This window comes from Calypte anna, chromosome 2 (assembly GCF_003957555.1).
Source record: "Calypte anna isolate BGI_N300 chromosome 2, bCalAnn1_v1.p, whole genome shotgun sequence".
Classification (NCBI taxonomy): Eukaryota; Metazoa; Chordata; class Aves; order Apodiformes; family Trochilidae; genus Calypte; species Calypte anna.
In genome coordinates, this window is record NC_044245.1 from 138,144,226 (window position 1) to 138,168,442 (window position 24,217).

Here is a 24,217-nt window from a genome sequence, read left to right on the forward strand (position 1 = left end):
GAGAGAAGGTGGGAGAGAATTTGCAGAGCATGTAGAATTAATTATAAGCCAGGATAGTTAAGCTTCAGTGGTAAATGTGGACTGGGGGAAGATATCTGTTGGCTGAATGTAGTTACATTTTAATTAATCCCTTGAGATAGCTCTCTGATATCAAGAAATTACAGATGAAAGGGTTAAAATCTGTTTTAGTTGGAAACCATATGTTTTATTATTCTCAGATTGCATAGAAATTTTTTGCAGCTGCTGCATTGCATCCAGTCTCAGTAGTATCAAAATAACACATTTTCCATTTGCTCAAGAAAATGCTACTTTGGCACTTTTAGTTGTTACCTGGACTGTGCCTTACAGTCCAATAAAGGAAGATTTTATCATCTCTAACCCTTTCCCACACGTCATGCTCTTGAACTTCACCTCAAGGACTGAAGAAACAAATGGCTAAATTTTCAAAGCTTAGGGTAAAACTTAAACTTTTCTAAATCTCTATTAATAATGCAGTAATATACAGACTACTCAGCACCCAACGGATTTCTCTTTTTATAGATGTCTAAGATGATGTGAGAAGCCAGTAGAAATTTGATTTATGTAAAAGTAAAAGTATAATGTCAATTTTTTCTGTTTCAGGCAAAGCCATTAAACATGCAAGAGAAGTCTTGTTTACTGGAGAGGCAGGCATGAGAAGGGGCATTCCAAAGGTTTTGGTTGTCATTACTGATGGGCGATCACAGGATGATGTGAACAAAGTTTCTAGAGAAATGCAGCTAGATGGTAAAACATATATTTTTAAGAACTATTCACATTTTGCTTTTACTTATTAATTTTAATGATGTGAGTCTGGCATAAGATAATGGTAACTTTTACTCCATGAATATTACCAAGTTTAAAGAAAACAGCAAATGCTAAGAAACTCAGAATATCATTATGATATGGTTTTTTTTTTTTTCTGGACATTTTATTATTATTTTTATTAATGCTATAATTTTCCATCTTGGCAGCAATGTTAAACTTATGTAGTAGTCAATGGAATTACTCCCATGATGAATAATTTGGAGTACCTGATCTTGAGAATCTGGGCTGTCATCTGTGAAGTGTAGTCTTGTAAATAGCAGCAAACTGAACTGTTTTGTTTTCTGTGCAAGAGGTGCTTTGAAAATTCTTTCATGTGTTGTTTTACTGGTACTGATCTGCTCTCATGTTGCACTAATTGCCTTTAGGAATTTTTATTTAAACCTCCAGTTTTAGAGCCTTAAGCAGCCACACAGTGTTGTGAATCTAAGCATAAGAACTGATATAGTTGTAGAAATGTCTGATACTGAGGGTGTATCAAAATCCAAAGGCCACAGTGTGCCACATGGAACAAAACAAGGATGGAAGATAAAAATTAACATCTTTTTAAAGTGAAGAGATCTGAGAAGAAATTACATTTGTGGTTTTTTAATTTGCAATTAGATTTCAGCAGCTATGAAGTTGGCAGTGTATATTACTGATTCCTGAAACCCAAAGGAATTGCTGAGCTTGACTGCCTGCTTGTGTTATTGTCAGGTTCCAAGTGCAGTGCCATCATGAATAAAATCAGATCACAAAATAGTAGAGCATGCATAACTTGTTTTAAGTAGCAGCAGTCAAGAAAATCCTATGGTTGTGATTAAGTTGGAGTCTAAGTTTAAACTGAACAAAAAATATTCAACTGTCAAGTAAGCCTTGCAGCAGTTTCCTTATTAACTATTAGACTGGTGATGGCTTTGGGAGGAGATACTTTATGACAAGGGCTTTGTTGCTGATTGGGATGTGTCACCTTGAACAAATAACACTTTATATCCCATTTTCTTCTGAGCATGGTCTATGCTTAGGCTGCAGAAAGGCTGAAGCAATTACTGAATTGCATCTGTGATTGAGACTGGTGTGAAGAGGTCCTAATTTTGGATGAGACATGAAGATGTTATTATAATGAATAAGTTCTGTTGTGCTAAAAGGCCCTCAGAAGGTGATGAATGCCTTTGGGCTTCATTCAAACTTAATGGCAATATTGCTCTGCTGGAATAAATTTGGGACTGTGCCATGCAAGAACAGTATGTCCATTAACAAGACTCAGCCTGATGTAGACAGTGTGTTTTCCTTTATTTTCTATGGAAAGGAAAATGTTGAAAGACCTTTAGGTAGTTTGCTGCTCCTCAGTCATATAGGGTACAAGCCATTTCATTTAAATTTTTGAAGTCAGGCTTAAATTTCAAAATATGTTCATGCAGAATATATACAACAGAGTTAGCCAGTGAAGGTAAGTTGCTGGTGAAATGAGAATGCATTTATTTCAGTGTTTTCACTCATGAGGCAGTAGTGGCTTGGAGGTTGTAATAACTGAACAAAATCTGTAATAAAAGATCTGAAGGAAATTATTTACTTTGTAACAAAGTAAATTACAAACTTTGTTTGTAATCATGTTACTTTGTTTTGTAACATGATATGTGGATAGTTTTGTGTGTGATATAGTGTAGCATTATATTAGAAAAGCTTTTAACATATGCTAAAAGTAAACTACTGAGCGCTCATGTATGTTGTCAAGAAAAGACTTTAGCATTGGCTTTTTTAATTAAGCGATTAAGGACAGTCAAAAGAAATTTCTGAGAGAATTTATTTCCATTATAGCGGATTTTTAAAATCCCTTTCTATTGCATATAGTGACAGGAAAAGGAGTAATGGCTTTAAAGTATAAGAGAGTACATTTTGTTTAGACATTAGGAAGACATTCTTCACTATGAGGGTGGCGAGGCAGTGGAACAGTTTGCTCAGGGAAGCTGTGGATGCCTCATCCCTGGAAGTGTTCAAGGATAGCTTAGTTGGGCGTTTGAGCAACCTGGTCTAGTGGAAGATGTCCCTGCCCATGCAGAGGGGCTACAATTAGATGGTCTTTAAAATGCCTTCCTTCCCAAACCATGCTATGATTTATTTTATGAATTGTTTTGTGTCATAGAATAATAATAAAATTTCCATCTTTGTATTTAATTAGGAAGAAATCCAGTACTAATATGGTTCTGTTCATATTGTATTTCCACTCTCTGAATGAATGACTCACAAGAGTGTGTTGGCTTTTTGTGGTTTGTTTTTTTTTTTTTTTCACAGGTTTCAGCTTTTTTGCTATTGGAGTAGCAGATGCTGACTATTCAGAGTTGGTTAATATTGGCAGCAAGCCCAGTGAAAGACATGTCTTCTTTGTGGATGACTTCGATGCCTTTACAAAGATTGAAGACGAGCTGATCACTTTTGTTTGTGAAACTGCATCAGCAAGTTAGCCATTTTAACTTTTACTTTTTTCTGAAATAAGTGCTAAATACTGGGTTTTTCTGTAACTGTTAATTTTCTATTAAGAGGTATTCTTGATCTTTTTAACAAAATTTACTGCAGATATTATAATATGTTATTTTAATGAGAGACTTAGTAAATTAAGGTGTTGTGACTTCAATTAGTGGCTGTTTGCTATAGATCCAGAATCAGTAGTCAAAAAGTTATTTCAGATTTCAAAAATTGTTGATGGTTCAGAATTTACTGATAAAAAGTTGATTATATTTAACTTGCTAGGCTAGTTTAACCATCCATAAGGGTAAGTTAGCCACATTCATTATTACTCAAATTGCATGGTTAATTTAGTCATGGAGAGCTAATAATTAATGTTTGTATTATCAGAGAAAGTAGAAGAGTTGTAGCTAAGAAAAAGCATAAAACATACCCAAACTCTTTGGAATATGTGAAAATGCCACACTTCAGGTTCTTAATGAAGGACATTCTGGAGCAACACTTAATAGTTAAAGGTCAATAATTTATGTGCTTTTAGGTGTGTTCCCTCAATATGTTTCCTTATATAAGTGAGGAAGTAGGCATCATATAGCTGATGTTCCTCATTCCTGTTTGTAAGGAGTCCTTGTGCATAGAACTGAGTTATCAGAGCTGGTGAACACAAATATGTTGCTTGTATCTCATAAATTTTTCATTTTTGATCATATACTCTGCTTTCAACTTTGAAGATTGAGAATTCTCAACAGTAGCAATTACTGGTCAGTTGTGCTTGTCTGCCAAAAGTGATCTCCAAGTAAGAATATCCTGGGGTGCCGTATTAGACACCCTGCATCTAGACTTACTGATTTCTTGGGTCACCTTTCCTGGAAGAAATTAGTGAACTTCTTTCCCTGTCAGAACAAAAATATAAAACAAATTAAATGGGCACACATCTAAAATACTGAGTGCAGTTCTGGTCTCCTGTTTATAAAGGCTACTGTGGAGTCTGAAAAGGCACAGAAAATGCCAGCTAAAGTAACTGAGCTTGGGATGGAGTTAAGCTAGAGAAGCTCTCAAATAGTAAACTAGGAAGTATTTGGTTAAAAGCAGTGTAAGACATACTTTTTTTTACACATCAGGCAGTGTATTTGTTGCCACATGAGCAGGTTCATAGAAGGACTAGACATGGACATCAGATCTTTAAAGAGATATTATATGAAACACACAAGGATGTACCCATAAACATCTTTGCTACGATGCTTGTGAATTCTGAGCATTTCGATTTGCTCCTGTCAGGGGTAAGAGTACTGGGGCTGAATGGATCATTGTTCTGATCCAGTGGGACATCTCTTGTATCCTTAAATATGTCTTTCCTTCTTTTCCAGCCTGCCCATTGGTAGTTAAAGATGGCAACAACTTTGCAGGTACAGTATTTTTCTGTTCATTTTTCTTCCTGATTTATGGAATCACTTTCATCACCTGATTTTTCACTGTAGTAGGCAATAAATTTTTCCTTATGCTGACAGCTGTTAAACAGATGGTGATATGAAACTCTCTGATGCAGCTCAAGTTATTGTTTCCTGTCATTTGGTATAAATTTACATTAATGTAATGTATATCTTCATGCCTTCCAGGTTTTAAAATGATGGAAATGTTTGGTTTGGTTGAAAAGGAGTTTTCAGCTGTGGAAGGGGTTTCAATGGAACCTGGTACATTTAATGTTTACCCATGCTACAGACTGCACAAGGATGCACTGGTATCCCAGCCTACCAAGTATGTATTAACATATGAATACTTATAAATTACATGAAGATGATTGTCCAGTGCAGACAATTATTCATTTCAAGGATAAGTATTTTCACTTAAAAAATCAGAGAAGCTAGTGTATGTCTTCATTACATTAATGAATAGGAAGAGAGTTTGGTGTCCCAAGTCCTCAGTTTCACTCAGAATACAAATTGGGGTTAAAAGTCAGTAACCCAACTGGTTCTTTTGGGTTTCCCACATAAGCCAGTTTGAGTCTTGGGCCAGTTTAGCACCACACAATTTTGTGAAGGATATGTCTGGTCAGAATCCAGCGTGTAGTATTTTGTGAAAGATGCTGGGGGAAAGTGGGTTGAAGTTTCACAGAGAGCAGAATGTCTTTGAAGTCTGAGTCAGTGGGAACCTGCTTTAGGTGTCCTCAGTCATTCTGTTCCTCAATCTATGGCCACTCAAAGGAAGATTATTGCCTTATGTTGGAATAAGCCTGTGTGAACACCAACTAGTACCTTCCTGAGGGGCAGGGCATAGTCCAGTGACAAGGATGGAAGGGAGAAAAATGAAGGAGAAAATGAAGAAACCTCCCACTGAACTCTTAGTCATTCCTCAGAGGAAGTGAAGGAAATTCTCCATTTCTTCTGTGAACAGTGTGTATGTTGTGTTTGGTTCCTCTCAGTCCAGCCCCCTAGTTTGTGCTAAACTGGCAGGAGAAAAAAGCCATGGCCCAGCTGAATTAAAAATCAAAGCAAAAAGTATTTTTTAGCTGAAACTACTTTTAAGATTTATGTTAGATGTCATCTTAGTGATTATCCTTTCATGTTGGAGCTATACTCCTTGGACCTGTTTCACATTCTCCATGCTAGAGGCTTTCTCCATGCTAGATGCCTCCTGGGTCTAGATGGACTGGAATTTCGAGGGAGTAGCATTTCTGATTTCTTTTTCCCTTTCTGCTTCTTTCTAATCATATCTACTGCTTTTATATGCTCTTCTCTAGCTGTCCCTCAGCTGCATCATTAGACTTTCACTCTTTTTCATGGTTGAGAGAATACCTTTCTCTTAATGATCTACAGGTATGTCTGAATAATACCACTTGTTTGTCATCATCCCATCTGAATGCACACTGAATGTCATTAGTGTTATTCTCCCATGTGAGCTCTGTATATCCCAAAACTTGTGTTTGTCCCACCCTGCTTACTGAATTTTCTTTCATTTGCACTTTGTACAGTGATCAGAATGGAAGGCTTTGTTCTTGGAGCTATTGAGTTTCCTCTCTCTCTTCTCTATGGGAAATGTGCAGTGCAACATAATGTTCAATTATCTACAGGCAGAATATATTCACTGTATATCACATTTAGTTCCTTTTCCAACATGTTTCATATCTATATACCATCCATGTACCAGAAAGACTTTGAAAGAAATTTATTATATTGGGGAAAAGTAAAGGGATTAAAAAATTCTTCAGGTTTCTTTCAGATCCCTTTACTATGATTTTAGGGAATCAGGCTAATTAATATTTTTCAAAGTACAGCCAGTTGTTTCAGACACTTGTCCAAATTTCCCACTTTGGGATTTGACAACAAAAGGTTAAATTAAATTAAATTCTAGGAAATGGCATAAAATAAAACATAAATTTCTTCTTTCTTCTGCAAAACAATGTAGAACATTGACTGCATTTCTCTATGTGTGGTCTGTTTTGATGTCACTTTCTTATATATTGGCTTTGAAATGTGCAAACTACACTCCCCCTGGTTTACAAAGCTTCTTGTGACATTCTCTGTCACTCCTGATTTCTATTCATTAGTGATGGCTTAATGACAAAGGACATGCCTATTGAGACTGGTCTTCCAGGCAACTTCTGTTTTCATTGTCTGTTAAACCAGTCAATAGCAAAGTTCTTGCAAGTGGTTACTGTTTTTCAAAAGGTTTTAATATTATTAATTTCAGCTTTACTTGAAACTAACCTCTGATTTGTTCTTCAAATAAAAAAATAAAACCAGAAACAAAACAAAACAAAAAAACCCCACCTAATAATTAAGGAAATTTTGTACATTTCAAGGGAAAATTTCTCATTTCTTCATAAGTATTTTGATAATTATCAAGTTGAGTACTTTTTTCAAACACTTGCTTCTCAGTCTTGATTTCCAAAGAAATAAACAGAGTAACTGAAAGTGTGTTAAGTGAACTTCTGGTGAGTAAGTCACCAGATTTAATATTTCTGTTTAAAATCCATTATTTCTCTTGCAGATATTTACATCCTGAAGGTCTCCCTTCTGATTACACCATTACATTTCTCTTTCGTATACTACCTGACACACCTCAAGAGCCCTTTGCTCTTTGGGAGATTCTAAATGAACAATATGAACCACTGGTTGGAGTTATTCTAGATAGTATGTATTTTATATTTTATCAGTGATTTTTTTTTATTTTCCTCTATAAATGATTCATTGCATGTCTAAGTTTATTATTGTCAATGTTTTAATCTGTTGCCAGAACAACTAATTGACTCTGGAAGGTGGTTGTCTCTAGATTTAGATGGTTTCTAGATTTAATTTAACTGAGTTTAATTTGGACTTAGAGTCAAATTTTGAGTAAACTGCTCTAAACTGGGAGCAATAATAGTAACATCCAAAGAGCTGTACTACGTGTAAATTGATGTAAGGGTAAATTTTACTTTTAAGTAAAATGTTAGTAAATGTAAGTAAAGTTTTACTTTTAAAATTTCCACTTTTCTGAATCTGTTTCTAATAACATCTATCTTATCATATCTTATAATAATGTTGACAGCATAGTGTGCATAGAAGCAATGAAATCTGGCAGATAGCAGACTTAAACCTAGGCACATTAACTCATGTGACTCTTAATTTCTATTTGATTTGACTTCCACAACTAATAATTGTTGTTCCTCATAGGTGCCATTTTTAAAAGAGAGTTATTAGTACTTATCTTGCTGTGTTTTCTAGAATTTTTTAGACATGTCAATTTGAAATAGGTGAAAAGTAGGCATTTAGCTAGCTTGAGGATCTGTGCATCATTTTCTTGTCCAATTCCTACATAAAACTAGTGGGGAGAATAGGACCAGGTAGACATGGGTGGGGTAGCCTCCCAGCTCTGGGCCCATCCTTCCTGTCAAACCAGGAAAAAGATTTCTTGGAGATAACTTGATAATTCCAGGTCAGTGTATCACTTATAAATGTCTTTTGCTAAAATTTGATCTTACATCCTTGATTATCTTTTTTAAATAGAATATTGAATGTTTCAAATAATATCAGGCCCTTTCTTCCTCTAACACAGCTTTTATTTTAATTTTCACACAGATGGTGGTAAAACTCTGACTTTCTTTAACTATGATTACAAAGGAGATTTTCAAACTGTGACTTTTGAAGGTCCTGAAATAAGGAAGATATTTTACGGGAGTTTTCATAAGGTTTGTAATGATAATAAGAAAAAACCCTACTCTAAATAAATGTTTGGGAGGGTTTTTTATGTTTTGAAATAGTTCTTCATGTGGTAAACTGCTGCCAAAAAACATGTATTTTTCAGATGCAGAATCATCTACCAAAGTATCTTAATTCACTTTGCAATATTGAGTTGACATTAAGCAAATCATAATTTTTATGATGAAGGTGATGTGATCAAATATCATGTCATGCTTTGTGCCTGTATTTTAGAGTTGATTAAAAATACTTGCCTTGAAAAGTAACTTAGAAATAAATTGGCTTTTCTCTTTAAGGTTTGGATTAGAAATGTCATTTAAAATCAAAACAAATAAAAAAAAAATTCTTTTAACCATAGTTGTTATTTTAAAACATATTTTAAGGGCTGTGCCATGTTGAACTTTTTGTGACTGTTAAAGAACTCATAACATTCGTTCCAAAAGCAGATATATTAGTACTGGGACTTTAGGAAATATTTGTGATGAAAGGTGCTTTTGTTATTTACATAATTTAATATTATTTACAGAACTAAACTTCTCTGTACTTCTTTTTAATTGATGGATCAAGAAAGGAAAGGTGTGTCAGAGCTGGGGATTAATTCTGACTCATAAACTGTGACTTGGAGGAATATAAGAGGCTCTAGGAAATACTCCTCTTAATAATTTTTCTGCATTTTGAGTGATGATTCCTATACATGTCTTTGTCAGGAGACCAAATTCACAGCAGCTTTTCAGTTATTTAGCTCCAGCTGAGCCCAGAGCAAAGCAGCTACAGCACTTCTTCCTGGCATTCTCTCACCTTGGGCTCTGCTCTCCACAGAGTGTACTGCTATAGACCAGATACCTCATTTCTACAAGCTCTTCATCTGGTCTCCCCCGAGAAAATTTGTTCCTTTCTTTGCCTAATTGGGAGTTTGCTCATGATGGGAGAGTTCTTCTCTGCTGGGAATGTCTTTGCAGCATCAGTGATGGACAGCAGAGTCTTAGTTAAAGCAAAATGAAGCAACTTTGTTACTGTGCTTTGATTTTCAGTACTGCATTTGATATGATTTTACTTTTTTTCAGTGTAAAGCCTTCACTGTGAAGGGTTTTGCTGCGGAGTAAATGTATATTTGCAGGCTAAATTTTACTGTTTAGTTTTTTTGCAAGTGGCTAAAAGTGATGTATTGATGAAATCCAGTGCTATGCAGTGGGGTCATACAAGGCACTTTAATAATTACTGACTACATAAGTCAAGGTTTCTTTAGGATTTGGCAGGTCTATGAATATTGTGTCAATATTTTGTCAGAGATATTTTCCTAATGAATAAATTATGTAAGTTGCCAGTTTGTTTGCAGATGTCCCATAAGCAGAAACATTAAAGTTAAACATTAAAGTTAAATATATTGAACAGATTAGAATCCTGGAATAATTCAGGTTGGAAGGGACCTCCAGAGGTCATATAGGGGATGTCAATCTGCTGGAGGGTAGGAAGACACTGTAGAGGAACCTGGACAGGTTGGGTCAGTGGGCTGAGGCCAACCATATGAAGTTCCAGAAGATCACGTGCTGGGTCCTACACTTTGGCCACAATAACCCCATGCAGCTCTACAGACTGGGGAAAGAGTGGCTGAGAGCAGCCAGACAGAGAGGAACCTGAGCACTGGTTGACAGCCAGTTGAACATGAGCCAGCAGTGTGCCCAGGTAGCCCAGAAAGCCAGTGGCATCCTTGCTTGCATCAAGAATAGTGTGGCCAGCAGGACTAGGGATGTAATTCTTCCCTTGTACTCAGCACTGGTGAGGCCACACCTCAAGTACTGTGCACAGCTCTGGGCCTCTCAGTTCAAGAAAGATATTGGGGTGCTGGAGTTGGTCCAGGGGAGAGCAATGAGGCTGTGAAGGGACCAGGGGGAAAGTCTTATAAGGAGAGGCTAAGGGAGCTGGGCGTGTTTGGCCTGGAGAACAGGAGATTCAGGGGGAATCTTTTCAGTATCTACAATGATCTGAAGGGAAGTTGTAGTCAGGTGGGGACTGGGCTCTTCTCCCAGGCACTGAGTGACAGGAAGAGAGGGCATGGCCTGAAGCTGCACCAGGGGAGGTTTAGGTTGGATATCAGAAGCACTGCCTCACAGAAAGGGTGATCATATGTTGGAATGGACTGCCCAGGGAAGTGGTGGAGTCATCATCCCTGAAGTTGTTTAAGGAAAGAATGAATGGGGCACTTAGTGCCATAAGTGCCATGGTCTTGCCAATGTAGTGGTGTTAGGTCACAGGCTGGACTTGCTGCTCTCTGCAGTCTTTTCCAACCTCAGTGATTCTGTGATCTAGATTATTTGCAATGGATTATTCTCTAAATTTTGCTAGCAGACACAGAATTAGGAGCTCATTTTAAAAAAATTCTCCTGTTTGCTTGGTAAGTAATATATTCTGTGTGATTTTTGGTGTGTTAAAACATCCTTTCTTTTCCTTAGTTGCATGTTGTTATCAGCAAGACTACAGCCAAAATAATTATTGACTGCAAGCAAGTGAGCGAGAAGACCATAAATGCAGCAGGCAATATTAGTTCTGATGGCATAGAAGTGCTTGGGAGAATGGTCAGATCCAGAGGACCAAGAGACAACTCTGCACCAGTGAGTAGAACAATAACAATTCTTTAATTAATTTTAAAAATAGCCTAAAAATTAATGTTTAGATCTTTGTAGTTAAAGTTGAAGCAGAGTGAACTTGTATTTGAAACTGTAAAGTTTCAGCACTTCAGAAATCCTGTGAACGCCTGCAATACTTCTCAACTTGGGCAAAATCTATTTTTTATTATTTTAATGGAATCACTAGATCCTTATTGTTAAAATATTGTTCTCAGCAGAACAATACACAGTCAATATATACAGGTATGACTTGCAATCCAAACTTTACTACACAGAGTAATACAATGTAAAGCTCCTTTGCCTGCAATCATTTAAACTTGGTTTTCCATGTCTCTTGCTCTTTATTTGCCCCAAGCTCACTGTCTCTTCATTAAATAATTTAACTACTTTTACACAGGCATCCCTCCCCACCCCAAAACTATATCTAGTTCTTAATGGGAAAGATACTTCCCAATATTAGGTACTCTTTCATTCCTGTGCAATTATTCCCCTAGAAGCAGTAATTGATCATTCCCTTTGCACTGCAACGTATGGGAGTCTTTGCATTTTGCTTCAGATGTCTTTAAGAAGGTTTGCTTGGGTTTTTCAGGTAAATTTATTTGTTGAAGAAGAATTTCCAGTCTAGCAATGTTGTTAGGATGTCTTTTGTACAGTATCTTATGCTCACTTTCTGGAATGAGGGTAGCAGAGAATGTGGACTTTGAACTCAGGGCTTGATTTGAATAGGAATTAGTTACTTGTTACTATATGGAAATGCTCCTGTTTAGTAAAAAATAAGCCCTCAGAATATTTCTGTCTGTGTACAAAAAAAGCCTTTAGGCCTCAGGCTTATGGATAATAATGATATGAAGTCTGTAAAGACAATTACACAGAGAAGCCATTGTAGTTGCATTCCCATAGAAACAGAAAAAGGCAAACTTAGGAAATCTTAGAATTAGAGAACGCTTTGTAAAGAAGGGAAAAGAAATGGTGTCTGTTGTTAGAAATCAGGAATCTATAAAAGATAAGGCAGACTGCCCACTCACTGAAAAATTTTGTTTTGTTCAAATGAACTGTAAATCTGACGTAAGTCTAGAAATGTGGAGCTGAAGATGAAAATGTCTTGCTCTGTAGTACTGTTTAGTTGCCTTCAAGTATTACCATATAAATCAAATCACAGGCAAAAAAGAGAGTGCCATGCCATTCTATGAAGTCTCCATTCTATGCTTTTTTTCATAATACATAACATTTGTGTGAATAGTCACACTTAAGGCGTGAATGAGTTGGTTCCCTCTACTCCAAAAACCAGGCATCAAAGGAATTTAGTAGAAGGCAGAATAAAAGTTCTCACAACAGGTCAGTGCAGCTCTTTGCTGTTGAATTGTTATTAGTGCTAAATATTTATATATTTTCATTAAATACTTTAAGATTAACTTTAGAGATGCTTATTACATAACATAAAAACAGGCAGTTACTTTGGAATAAAATTGTGGATGTTTTGTTCTGGCATGATTCATGAGGAACAGCACAACAGTGTCAGAATGCTTTAGTGCTTTTTTGGTTTTTTTTTAATAAATAAATCCAGTGCAGTGACCTGCACTATACAAAATACTGTATTAGGCTGAAGCTGCCTAGCCCTGTAGATATCCCTCAACAGTGAGATGTCTCTGGGGTAGACACTTGAGCCAGTTAGAGCAATGAAACCTCACCATGACAGGCAGCAGGTTATGCTTCTTATTCTTCCAGTGAAATTTAATGAAAAGTCTAGCATTAACATTTTTTATTTACAATTAACAAATCTTTTGTTTGTTGTTTGCTTTATTTTCAAATTTAACATATTTACCTCAGTGTATATGTACTGTTAAAAAAAAAATAAAAAAGTCATGTGGGCAATGATCTTTTTTTGAGAAATCTTTACAGAACTGTAGTCTGAGAAGATGAGGATGGGCAGACTTTTCTGTCTTGCTGATTTCAGGACTGGATATTTTGAAAGCAAAATCACTATTAATATAGAGAACTATGAATAAATGCTTAATGGTAGCAAAGGAAGCTTTGTTTAGTTACTTAGCTTGAGTCAGAGCAACCCACATACAAGTTTGAAATAAGAATACTGAGTCATTCAGCATTTGAATGCTGAATACAGCAATTCAGGGAATATCTGTTTGCTCTTTATTTTACACCAACATGCTTTGTCACTCTGGAAATGTATATTGTCTAACCCAGAGAAAATTAATGCACATACATGCCTATGTAGGATTGCATAAACTGAGCCAGTACTGTCAACCTTTCATTTTTCAGGATACCAGAATAACTCAGGATGGACAGGATTATGATAAAAATGGCTATGCTACCTCTGCACCTAAGCTGCTTTTTGCATAACCAGTTCAGGCCTTTCTGCAGTCCTTTTCTGACATGTCTTATTTGCTTCAGTGTCATATAATGCAAATGCCAGGGGTCATTTGGAATCCTAGATAACAAGTTTATATGTTTCAGTGCTCAATATAATGATCTCAGGCTCTCAGAATTAGTAGCTTTGGGATGTGTAGTGAAGAGGCTTCTAAGTGGCTCCACGTGGAGCCAGTTTGCATTTGACATAGCTAGGGACACAGACTTCTTGGACTCAGGGCAGTACTTCTGGAGCCAAACCACAGGTCCAAAAGCTGCCTTCATGCTGCAATTTAATTTTCTAAGGTGCTTAGCATGGAGCCAGCTCATGTGTGTCTGCATCTGGGGGTGCAGCATATCTATAAACGAGCTAATATGCTGGCAGGTAAAAAGAATTTCTATGTATATGAAATTATTCCTTTCTAAAAATAAAATAGTTGACTTATGAAAGAAAAATGAGGTAAAACCAAAGGTGCACATATGTAGTTCATTTTAATAGTTTTAGAAGTAATGAAGTTTAAGAAAGTCTTTAAATTCACTCCTCTGTTCTAGTGTTAAAGTAATGCTGCTGAAAATAATAATGGGAACAAAACCAAAGAGAGTTCTATCTCTAGCTGCTCTTCACATTTTTTAACATGTGGGGTTAATTTAATGGGATGTTCTGTTCCATTCCATTCCCCTCTCTAGTCAGTATGCACATAAATGATGCATGGAAAAAATATAGAAATAGAAACAGAAAAAAGCTTCATCTCTCTAGATCCCTTTGTTCAGTTTGAGGCTGTAAAGGAGACAATTGGTTTTACCACTGAGCAATATTTAGTATATTGTTTCTGAGTACCTAGCAGACATTATTTCTGCCAAATGTGTGTGTTCTTGTAGATTAAATTCTTGTCCAAACCATGTTCCCAGACCTATGGTGGGAATTTTCTTTTCTGCCCAGTGTTTTGTTGAGCAAATTTTTCACCATCCTTCAGCTTTCATTGCCTGGGGATATTATGGATAAGAGAGGGCATATTCTAAAGTAAAATAAAACTGGAGAAGATGGTAAATATTATTTATGGCTCATCTCCAGTGTAAGGCTACAGCAAACTTTGTCCCACATAAAATCTGAGCACCATACAAGTGGGTTAAGAGAAATTACTCAGTTTTGAGACCCAGACTCTCTTCTGCCTGTCTCTTGATGTCTTCTTTGCTGGAACATATACTGGGAGACACCACTGGGCAATAAATTCCCACCACTGGGAATTTAATTGAGGAGGTGGGAATAATCCAACAAATGCCTGCAGTATTGAAGCTTGAACAGCTTGCTTAAGCCAAGTAATGTCTGATAATTTGGACTATTTGATCAGAACACAAGCCTTTTACTGTTTAAGTTAGCACATTTGTGGCTAGCTGCTCTTGGTCAATACCCTTTGATCTGTCTATTCTGAGTGCTTTAATCAAAGTAGCTTTTCTTGCTGATGGCTCCAATTTGCACTTATCCTTAACAGTCATGTTGTACATCACCTTTGTTTTGAAACAGTTGCAGTTACAGATGTTTGACATTGCTTGTGCTACCTCATGGGCCAATCGGGACAAATGCTGTGAGCTTCCTGGCTTGGTAAGCAACTTCTTTCAGTAACTGTAGAATTAACCTTTTATTTTCCCCTTTACTGAACAAGTGTTTTGATGGAAATGGACAATTAAGAGTTTAAAAAAAAAACCCAAGTGTGCTTGGATTGCTTTTCCTGTTGCAAGTCAATGTGATGTATGTTGCTAAATGACGTGGGTGCAAAATTTTGAGGTGTCCACATAGTGCTATGCCTTAGATGCAAAAAATTCTTAGTTTCTGAATCATAGTTTTGGACATCACTCTCTTCCTATCTTGGTCTTTCTTTAGAGAGATGAGGAGAACTGCCCTGCCCTTCCTCATGCTTGTTCCTGTTCTGAGGCTAATAAGGGTCCCCTTGGACCTCCTGGACCACCGGTAAGGTTTTATTCAGGTTTCTAGTTAACTGACCCAAATAGTCTACTGGCCACCATTATTCCAAGACATGTATATATTGCTGTTGTATAATTAATAAGGTTAAATCAGGGTTTTAAGTTTTGGCAAAGGCATAAAATTGCATTCTATTAATAGCAAAGATGCCAAATAACGTGCTGTAAAAAACTTTCTTGCCCAATAATTCAGTAAAAATTTTAATGCTTTAATCAAGACCTGAAGGAGTTTAGACCTTGAATCCTGTTACCTCCCTGTAGCATTAGTAGATATGCCATAGTTAGTGCTGTTTATTTTCAATTTCTTCATCACCTGCTATCAGTCTACTCTAGAGCATGTGTATTAAACATAGCTTGGAGTTTAGCCTTCTGAAATGGTCGGTTTACAGTATTCTTATAAATTAAAGATATGGGGTATGACAACCCCATTTATGGGTCACTACAGTTAGATAACTCCATCTTGCAGTGTAAGTCTGATTTTCAGCAGTCCAGAGAAGTTGAAGGCTCTATTTGCAATAGTCTGTTACTGGCTTATCTTAATGAGAACCCTAACTTGGCTGTTTGTAGAAAGTTCATGTTTTTTCTTTTACAGCTAGGTTGATAGCTCTGACTGGCACCTTAGGGCTTTGTGCTGAATTGGAGATGAGATTCTATTGTGATGAAGTTTGAATTGTGTGTTTCTCTGTTCATAATGTGTCCTGGAAGCTCCAGGAGCATGTTCTGAAAAGAAAGAGACAGTGAGGAAATTGAAGAAATATAAGTTTCTTAAAAGGTTCAAGTATGCAGATTACATGAGATATATGTTCAATACTAATATTAACTTGTATAGAAAACATTCATGTAGTAGATCTTAGCAGATATTTATCCTAGTAACAAATCAGAGGTTAGTGTTTCTGCAAGAACTGAATTTCAGGTACAAAAACTTGAAAAGGAACTCAGCAGAAATTTCACTGAAGAAGTGTATCTCAAACAAGGAAAAAATATTTTGTTTTCCTAGTTGAATGTAGGTTATGAATCAAGTATGGATGAAGGTTTTAATTTCCGTATGTAGGTGTTTAATTTGTGTTCTTTGAAAAATATTACGGGATAATTCACACAAAAATGCATCTGAAATTGAATATGTTGACCACATTTCACAGTAAAATGAGAAATGTTTAAAAATTCTTTGACTGAAAGGGTCTGTGTTCCTATAGCTCAAAATTCAAAGATCAGGAATTGCTAAAGCTTAACCCATTACTAAACCTATGTACTTCTCTGTATTACATTTATGATTAACAATAATTTGAATAGCATAGTGCCATGCAAAAGGAGGCTTAAAATGTAGCAGAAAAATCACTACCTAGGCAGTGAAGTGTGTGACTGTGGAACTCAACCTTTTATAAGTGATACCTTTTCACCAGGCAGTTAGATGGCATAGCTCTGGAAAAAAAAAGTAAGAGGCCTAGAAAAAAGCAGAGTAAAGTAATAAAGTCAGCGTTCATCTCTGTGCCAACAAAAAGTCGGAAAGTCACATGCTCTGTCTGGTCAGTACTACTCCAAGTTATTAAATTGTCATGTGACTCTTTTCTAAGCCAAGGATTTTTCTGTTTAAGGTATCAGGATTCTACTACATAGCCAGTTTTGGACATTAGACTAAAAAGACCTTGACTAGGAAGCTTCCATTTGTGTGGGATAGTATCACTGGAAATATTTTTAATGCTCTTTCAGGAAGTGGGTCAGTTTGGGTAAGACAAAGTGTTTTTTAGAGATAAGGTCATCTGGGAGATTTTATTATGGGATAGTGCTTTTATGGCTTAATCTTTGCTAGAATTTGATCATGCTGTCTGAGGTTCCCCACACAGAGTAGAAGTAAGATAGCACACAAACCTGGTGCCTGCATGTTGAAAGGAGTGCTGCAGAGCTGGAGGAGGTGAGGAAAGACACAAAAAATATTGTAGGACTGGAAAAGTTTGACCGTAATAAAAAGCTTTCAGTGCTTCATAATCTTTAACTATTAAAAAGAAATAAGGTAGTGGCTTGATAATTGTTGATTAAGAAGTGTTTCTGAGAGAAAGCACTGGCTTTTAAGAAGTTCTTTAAAATGAAAGAAAAAAGCATAACAGGAATTCTTGGCTAGAAGTAGAAGCCAAATAAATGAAAAATTTTAAATTAGTTTCACAAGCTTAGTAGTGCTAAAAACAGAATTTAAACTAAAACAAATTTATGAGAAAAATGGGGGAGGCTCTTGTGTTGTTTTCAACCTAAATCAGAGCTTTTCTGGAACTTGTGCTTTTACCAAGCAAAGGTTACTGGGTTCATAGCATGAATAAGCATTCCAAACTTGGTGTGAATATTAAAGTATATCATTTAATGGTGCAGCATCAGGTGATTTGTGCGTATACTCAGTAAAAGTGTAATCTGAGGAAAAAAGAGACAAAAATGTGATTTTATTTATGTTAGGAAGTTGCAGTTATTTCTCTGAGTATTTGTATGGGAATTTTTAATTTGAGAGAGAAGCGGGAGGAAGGGCAGAGGCCATTACTGGCCTGGAATGCAGTAATGTGAGGACTTGGAATTTTGGAACCAGCAACTGGAACACCACACTGTGGAGAGTGTGGGATGTGATTTTAGGGCTGGAGCTGACCATGATGGGATGGGTCATGACCATAGAGATGTGGGATAGAAGCGAGAAGACTGGAAGAGCTCAGAAAAGGAATAGAAAAATGCTGAGATCACACATATGAAGACTTTATTATAGCACCTTTGTTGAAGAGCAGGACTATTCTAGTGCTTCCCAATATTTCTCTTATTGGCAATCCTATGTAAAGTCACACAGATATTACATGTACATTTAATCCAAGAATCATATTTTCTAATTTTATGTCTTTCCTGTCATTGCTATTATTTTAATAAGTACTTATTATAGCTTCTAAACAATGCTGTGGTCCACAGTTGTACAAGGTTCTTTTTGAGCACAAAGAAGGGCAAAATCTCTGTAAGGCTCATATCCCTTATGGGGATATGGGAAGAGGAAAACTGACCTGAAAAAATGTAAAAAAGCCACTTTATTTATGTTGTACAAGAGGACAAAGCACATACAGCATGTATATGCAAAACATGTTTCTGGCAGCCATCTCCAGTGCAACTCTGGTGTCTCAGCTGATACTAACAGGAAAGACAACAGTTGTTTAACAGATATAGGCATTGCTGAAGAAAGCAAAAAAAACCCCAAAACCAAACAAACAACAAAAAAACGAAAACCAAAAAAAACCCCAAAAAACCCCAAACAAAGCAAAAACCCCGAAACAAAACCAAAAGATATGCAAAGAAATGCAAAAGAGCATTTTAGCATTTAGTAGCTCTAAATTAACCAAGGTATGTCTGGTAGGTCCAGGAGCTGAAAAATATTGCTGAAAATATTGCTGAAAAATATTTCCAAGTATCTGGAAACTCAGCCTTTGACAACGTAGTGATTTTGGTGAGAACAGATGGCTGTACAGGAGATTTCAGCAACTGGGAGAGAACCCACGACCACATGTATACATTTCCATCCCTATTGTAGCTTTCAGAGTTATTTTGATTCTTAGATGGTGTGCATTCTTGGCTCTAGAAAATAGTAACAACATCTGTGTTTGAATCTGTTTCTGTGTATGGCTACACTTAAGTTTGCTTACTCCAGTGGAAGGATATGGACAAGATATTCACTGATTCCTGAACACTGATTCAGGAACAAGAAGAAAGTGATTTGGCTTCTCTGGATTTTGTTTATTTGAGAGGTCTGGTTCTCAGCAAGTCCCCTGCTTGTGCTTCACAGGGTGGTCCAGGTGTCAGAGGTGCCAAAGGTCATCGTGGTGATCCAGGTCCAAAGGTACTTTGTACAATGCTTTGCATTTGTCAGATGCACAGGTTCTTGGTTTATGTCTGTTGCATGTAGACCTTGAAATAAATTCCAGATTCTCTCTGACACCACTGAGGAAAAAGTGAAATGCCAGTGGCATTTGGCATGTCTCTTTTCATAACAATTGTTTGTCCTTTTTGTTCCTTGATAAAGGAGGTAAAATTTAGAGTGCTGCTGTCACAGCATTGTTTTACTTCCTTCTTTTTTTTTTTTTTTTTTTTTCAATTTTTAAATTAACAAAGCAGTTTTAAATGAAACTCTAAATGCTCAATCAAATGTTAACCCCTATTTCAAATGGTTTTAGTCTATTGGTATTTAATTGCTCAAACAGAAGCTGCCTTTTTACACACAATAAGAGTTTAATTTATGTCCTGTGCTGCTTTAGGGACCAGATGGACCTCGAGGTGAAATTGGTGTTCCTGGACCTCAAGGACCTCCAGGACCACAAGGACCCAGTGGACTTTCTATTCAAGGGCTTCCAGTGAGATTCACAAACTAACAGGGTTCTTTCTTGCAATGTTTTGAACAGCCCATATCTTAGAGTAGGCTAATAGCTTTTTGTGTCCTGACCAGAATCTGAATTTCAGTATTTGAGGTGAAGTCATGGAGTTGTGTGAGTTTAACCTACAGTGGATGTGGGTTCAATGCCAACATTCCTGGTTTTATTTGGATCTAAATTTTATTTAGCTGGAGGTATTTGATTTCAGGTTGAATATAATCCAGGTAATTACCATCTGAGCCTGGAGACAAGTAAAAAGATTGCAGTGAGGGCTGTAACATGGCCCTAAACCAAAATGTTAATATTTTATCTTTTTTATAGTTGTGGAACTGCTTATTGGAGTTCAGTTCTGACTTGAAAGGTGTGCCCAAGCAAGAACATCGTACTTGCTGCCAAAATTAAGCAATAATATTCACTACAGTGTCTGTCATCAGAAGAGATGATTAGATCTGGAGTTTCTAGTGCTATTGTGAAATAAGTCTCAGAATTTCAACATATTGAATACACATTGGTAGAATAATGAACCAGCACCACTAATCTTGTTTTCTATACATCTATGGTAGGTGGGTGCACACAAGTTTTTAAAGATAGCATGTGCATATCTTTTTTCTGCTAGATTTACAATAGTATAATACACTTTCTCCTTTTTTTACTCCACGTGATACTGCTGTACAATTTAATGAAGTGACTTACCAAAATGACATTCTTGATAATGCTGTCATCAGAGAATAATACAGAATACATTAATTGTAAGAATAATTTTTGAGAGAAAAATCATGTTTCTATATAATAAAATTTAGTTAAAATTAGTTTATCATCTAGAAATGTATGCCTTTCTCAGGCATATGTACTCTGGAAATACATCTAGTTTTCATAGAAATCAATTGGTTTCATCGCTTTAGGAAAAACTTCTGTGGACTGAAGAGATAGAGATTCCTTTGAGGAGAAAAGAAAAATACCATTTTGGTAAAATAATGGCTATAGTTTTTTCAGGTTCATTCTGAAGTCTTTTAAAATTCATTTTGTTTTATTTATTTTCTACACTTGTAAAATTCTTCATTTACATTTTTGAAAATAGAGTCTGAAGGTTTGCTTTCATCAGAAAAAGGTTTTCAGCAGAATTTTTTTTTTTATTACTTGGGTTTTTTTTCCTAAAGAAGCTGAATGGAACTCTTAAAAATAGGAAAGTGACCACATGTTTGATTTATTAAATGTGATTCTTAATTTTTAGGGGCCACCAGGTGAAAAGGGAGAGAAGGGAGATCTTGGTTTTCCTGGTCTGCAGGTATTCCCTAAGTTATTATTTAGCCTGTCACTTACTAACTTTGGATGTTGAATTGATATAATTGTGAATTTAGGGTACATTTTTTGAAACTTCTGAGAAGCCTGTTGTTGAGGTGAGTTTGAACAGAGGTTTAGAATTGGGAATCATGGGTATGGTGGTGTGGAGTGACCAGATCCTTCAGGGCGTGGTGAACCAGTTTCTTTCTTGACATTGTTAAACATTGAAGTGGGGTCTCTGTAGACTCAAAACCTATCCACTCTTAGGTTTCTGCTTACATAGGGAATAATTAGCATCTCCTTGTTTGCACTTTAAACCCATTAAATTTGTCATGGATTTATCTAGGAGGACAGATCAGGCACTCAATCTTTTTGATGCCATATTTCACAAGGCTGTAGTACTCAATGAGTCTTACCCAGTTTGGTGTCTATTGATTGCATTCCAACTTATTGCTGCTTTCCAGGATCATGTGCTCTTCCCTTCTCAGATACTAATTGTATCCCTCCAGTATTTGTTGGTTCCAAGGGTTCCCCCTCTTTTTCATATGTACTGAGGACAGTAAACTTATATGGCCATTCTTAGCCTTCTGGACCACTGCAGTAATGGTCCCAGACTCTTGCTCTGCCACCTTCATGAGCAAGAGTACCATTTCATATGAACATTGGGGAACTGCTGGACCTAACTTGCAATCCTGCTTGGGCAGAATTTTCCCTTTGATATTGCTGCACTGATTTCAAACAATATAGTAGCAGACTCCATTTTAGTTATGAGAGAAATAGCTATCATATATTTAGGTTAAAGTGCTGATGCTGTGCAATGCAGTTACAATGATATGGCACTAAGATGATGGAGGAAATGAAGCTCTTTCCTGAGCTTAATGTCAGAGGAAGCTTAACTTAATGAAATTATCAGTGTTCTGAGTGGGCATTATAGTGAGGGGGTATAAAGCCCATGCATTTTAACTGTCTGAGTTTTACCATGTCTCATTTCACAGAAATACTAAATCTCTTTTACACATCTCTCCCACACATCAATGAACTCCCTAGTTCCATTTATCCGAAGCATTTATCCAAAAGCAAGCAACAGCTTTGCTGGAAAGTGATTTAGTTGGATTTTGTTAACTTGATCTCATCACTTGCCATTCCTTTATAATCCTTAGGGTGTCCCAGGAGCATCAGGTTCACCTGGAAGAGATGGAGCTCAAGGTCAAAGGGTAAGGTAAAATTAACATATTTTGCATTTGTTTCAAGAGTTTCCATGCCATAATGGGTATGTTTCCCAGCATGGCTGACTTATTGTAGTTTTTTCACTTATATTATAACATTTCTGGAGACCCAAATCTTTGTGCCAATCAGAAGAGAAGACAGAGATTGGGTGGAATATCCTTCCATTTAGTAGATCAATGTTACAAAATACCAGATTCACAGTGAGGAGCAGTGCACTGTTTGTGTTTAATGCATTTTGTAGGATTATATGTTACTGGTGTCCAGCTTTGCCAATTAGTCAATTTGCTTATACATTTAAAATTGGATGGTGCTTAAGTGGTACGTAATTGGCATGCAATCCAATGCAATGATCTAAGTTTGTTTTCTAGCTAATTAATGAATAACAATGAATGAATGAACAACTGCAAAGGAATTTAACACTGAATGTAAAACAATGCCTATACAAACTGCTGGTGTAAAGAAAAAGTGAAGAATAATAATGAAACTTAGTCAACAGCTTCTGTTAAAACAAATGAAGATAATTACCATCCATGATAATGCATGCACTTAAACCTCTAAGTCCTCCTCCCTGCCTTCTTAGGGAGACTTTTTTTTCATTATTAGAGAGAATCTGGAAAGTTACTCTTAGTGTAATACTAGGTTACAGACTATAGCAGAAGTTCCTTATTAAATATGACTTCTCAGTTACACTTGAAGAAGATGAACATATTCATGATCCTTTTTTAGATATGTTAACATAACTTGAAATTTAAAGAAATATGGACCTTTTTTGGACTTCTGGCATTAACCAGAAATGTTAGAATAAGAAAAAACGTTATAGCAAAAGGTGTGTTTGAGGTCACTGTTACAAATTTAAAGATTGGCATATCTTTATGTGTAAAAGTAATTCCTCTGAAGTTTCTGTAGAATTTGAGCAATGCATAGATGTTTTTCTGATGTCAAGAAAGTAATCTTACCAAGATAAAGATTTATAAAACATTAGCATCAGATGAACAACCTAATCAGATGAATAGCCTTCTAATCTTCAATTAAGTTACTGTTAAATCTAAAGGTAAACATCTTTTTCCCCCCTGCTTTATAATACTCTGATGTCTTCTTCTCTATGAAAGCTCATTTTTTGCATGTTTTTAATATCTTCTTTTTACTGTATTGGAATTTTTTCCCCCTAAATTCCCCAAGGTTGATTTTTGTTTATGTCCAGGTTAATGAAGAGCTGGGAACTATGGGCATTTTTTTTTTTGCCACCATACTGTCTAATCTTGGTCATAGGCAAGTTGAGTTAACTCGGTGAGGGATGCTGTACATGTGTGTGGTATTTGTCTCCTCTTTCTGAATTCCTCATCATGAGGGACACTGAACATTCTGCAATTCAGGGAGAAGATAACTTGGAATTTTTACTTTACTTTGCACTCGAAATTCATATTTAGCAGTGGTGGCCTTCAGCTATGTCTTGATATCATCCAGCACCTCAGAACTGACCTGGTTCTCCACATGTGGAAGTGAACAGGTTGATGCAGAGAGATGCCATGTCTGATAAAAATGTCAAGAGAAGGACTAGTGCAGAAATGGCTTTTGAGTACTCAAAGGTCATGCAGTGCTTATTCTGTAGAATACCCCAGAATTGCCTATAATAAGGCAGGGCAATTACATAAACTGCCAGTTTTATAGATATGGTAATCAGGCCTGGTTCATGCATTCCCTTTCTTCTGATGTTAATCAAAGAAGCTGGGTAATAGCCCAGATCTCATAAAATTAGATCTGTTAGCCTGTTACTGTCTCCATGTGACCCCTTGTGCAATATTGTCCAGCAGCAATTATTTCTATGGCAACAAATAATTATGTTCCATTATCTTTATGGTGTTGTAACTCATTTGATTCCTGTGAAGTTATGACAACATAAAATTGCTTT

The 24,217-nt window shown here is 36.3% G+C and overlaps 1 protein-coding gene across 1 annotated transcript in view; it reads left to right on the forward strand.

The window, feature by feature from the left end:
* COL14A1 (collagen type XIV alpha 1 chain) overlaps nt 1-24,217 on the forward strand; it is a 111,901-nt gene that overhangs the window by 65,987 nt on the left and 21,697 nt on the right. The window contains exons 28-40 of the mRNA XM_030444292.1: nt 622-765; nt 3,115-3,279; nt 4,650-4,688; nt 4,899-5,037; nt 7,270-7,412; nt 8,340-8,449; nt 10,910-11,068; nt 14,970-15,047; nt 15,327-15,413; nt 19,218-19,271; nt 19,687-19,782; nt 21,032-21,085; nt 22,242-22,295. Of these exons, the coding sequence (XP_030300152.1) occupies nt 622-765; nt 3,115-3,279; nt 4,650-4,688; nt 4,899-5,037; nt 7,270-7,412; nt 8,340-8,449; nt 10,910-11,068; nt 14,970-15,047; nt 15,327-15,413; nt 19,218-19,271; nt 19,687-19,782; nt 21,032-21,085; nt 22,242-22,295 (1,322 nt within the window). The remainder of the gene's footprint in view (nt 1-621; nt 766-3,114; nt 3,280-4,649; nt 4,689-4,898; nt 5,038-7,269; nt 7,413-8,339; nt 8,450-10,909; nt 11,069-14,969; nt 15,048-15,326; nt 15,414-19,217; nt 19,272-19,686; nt 19,783-21,031; nt 21,086-22,241; nt 22,296-24,217) is intronic.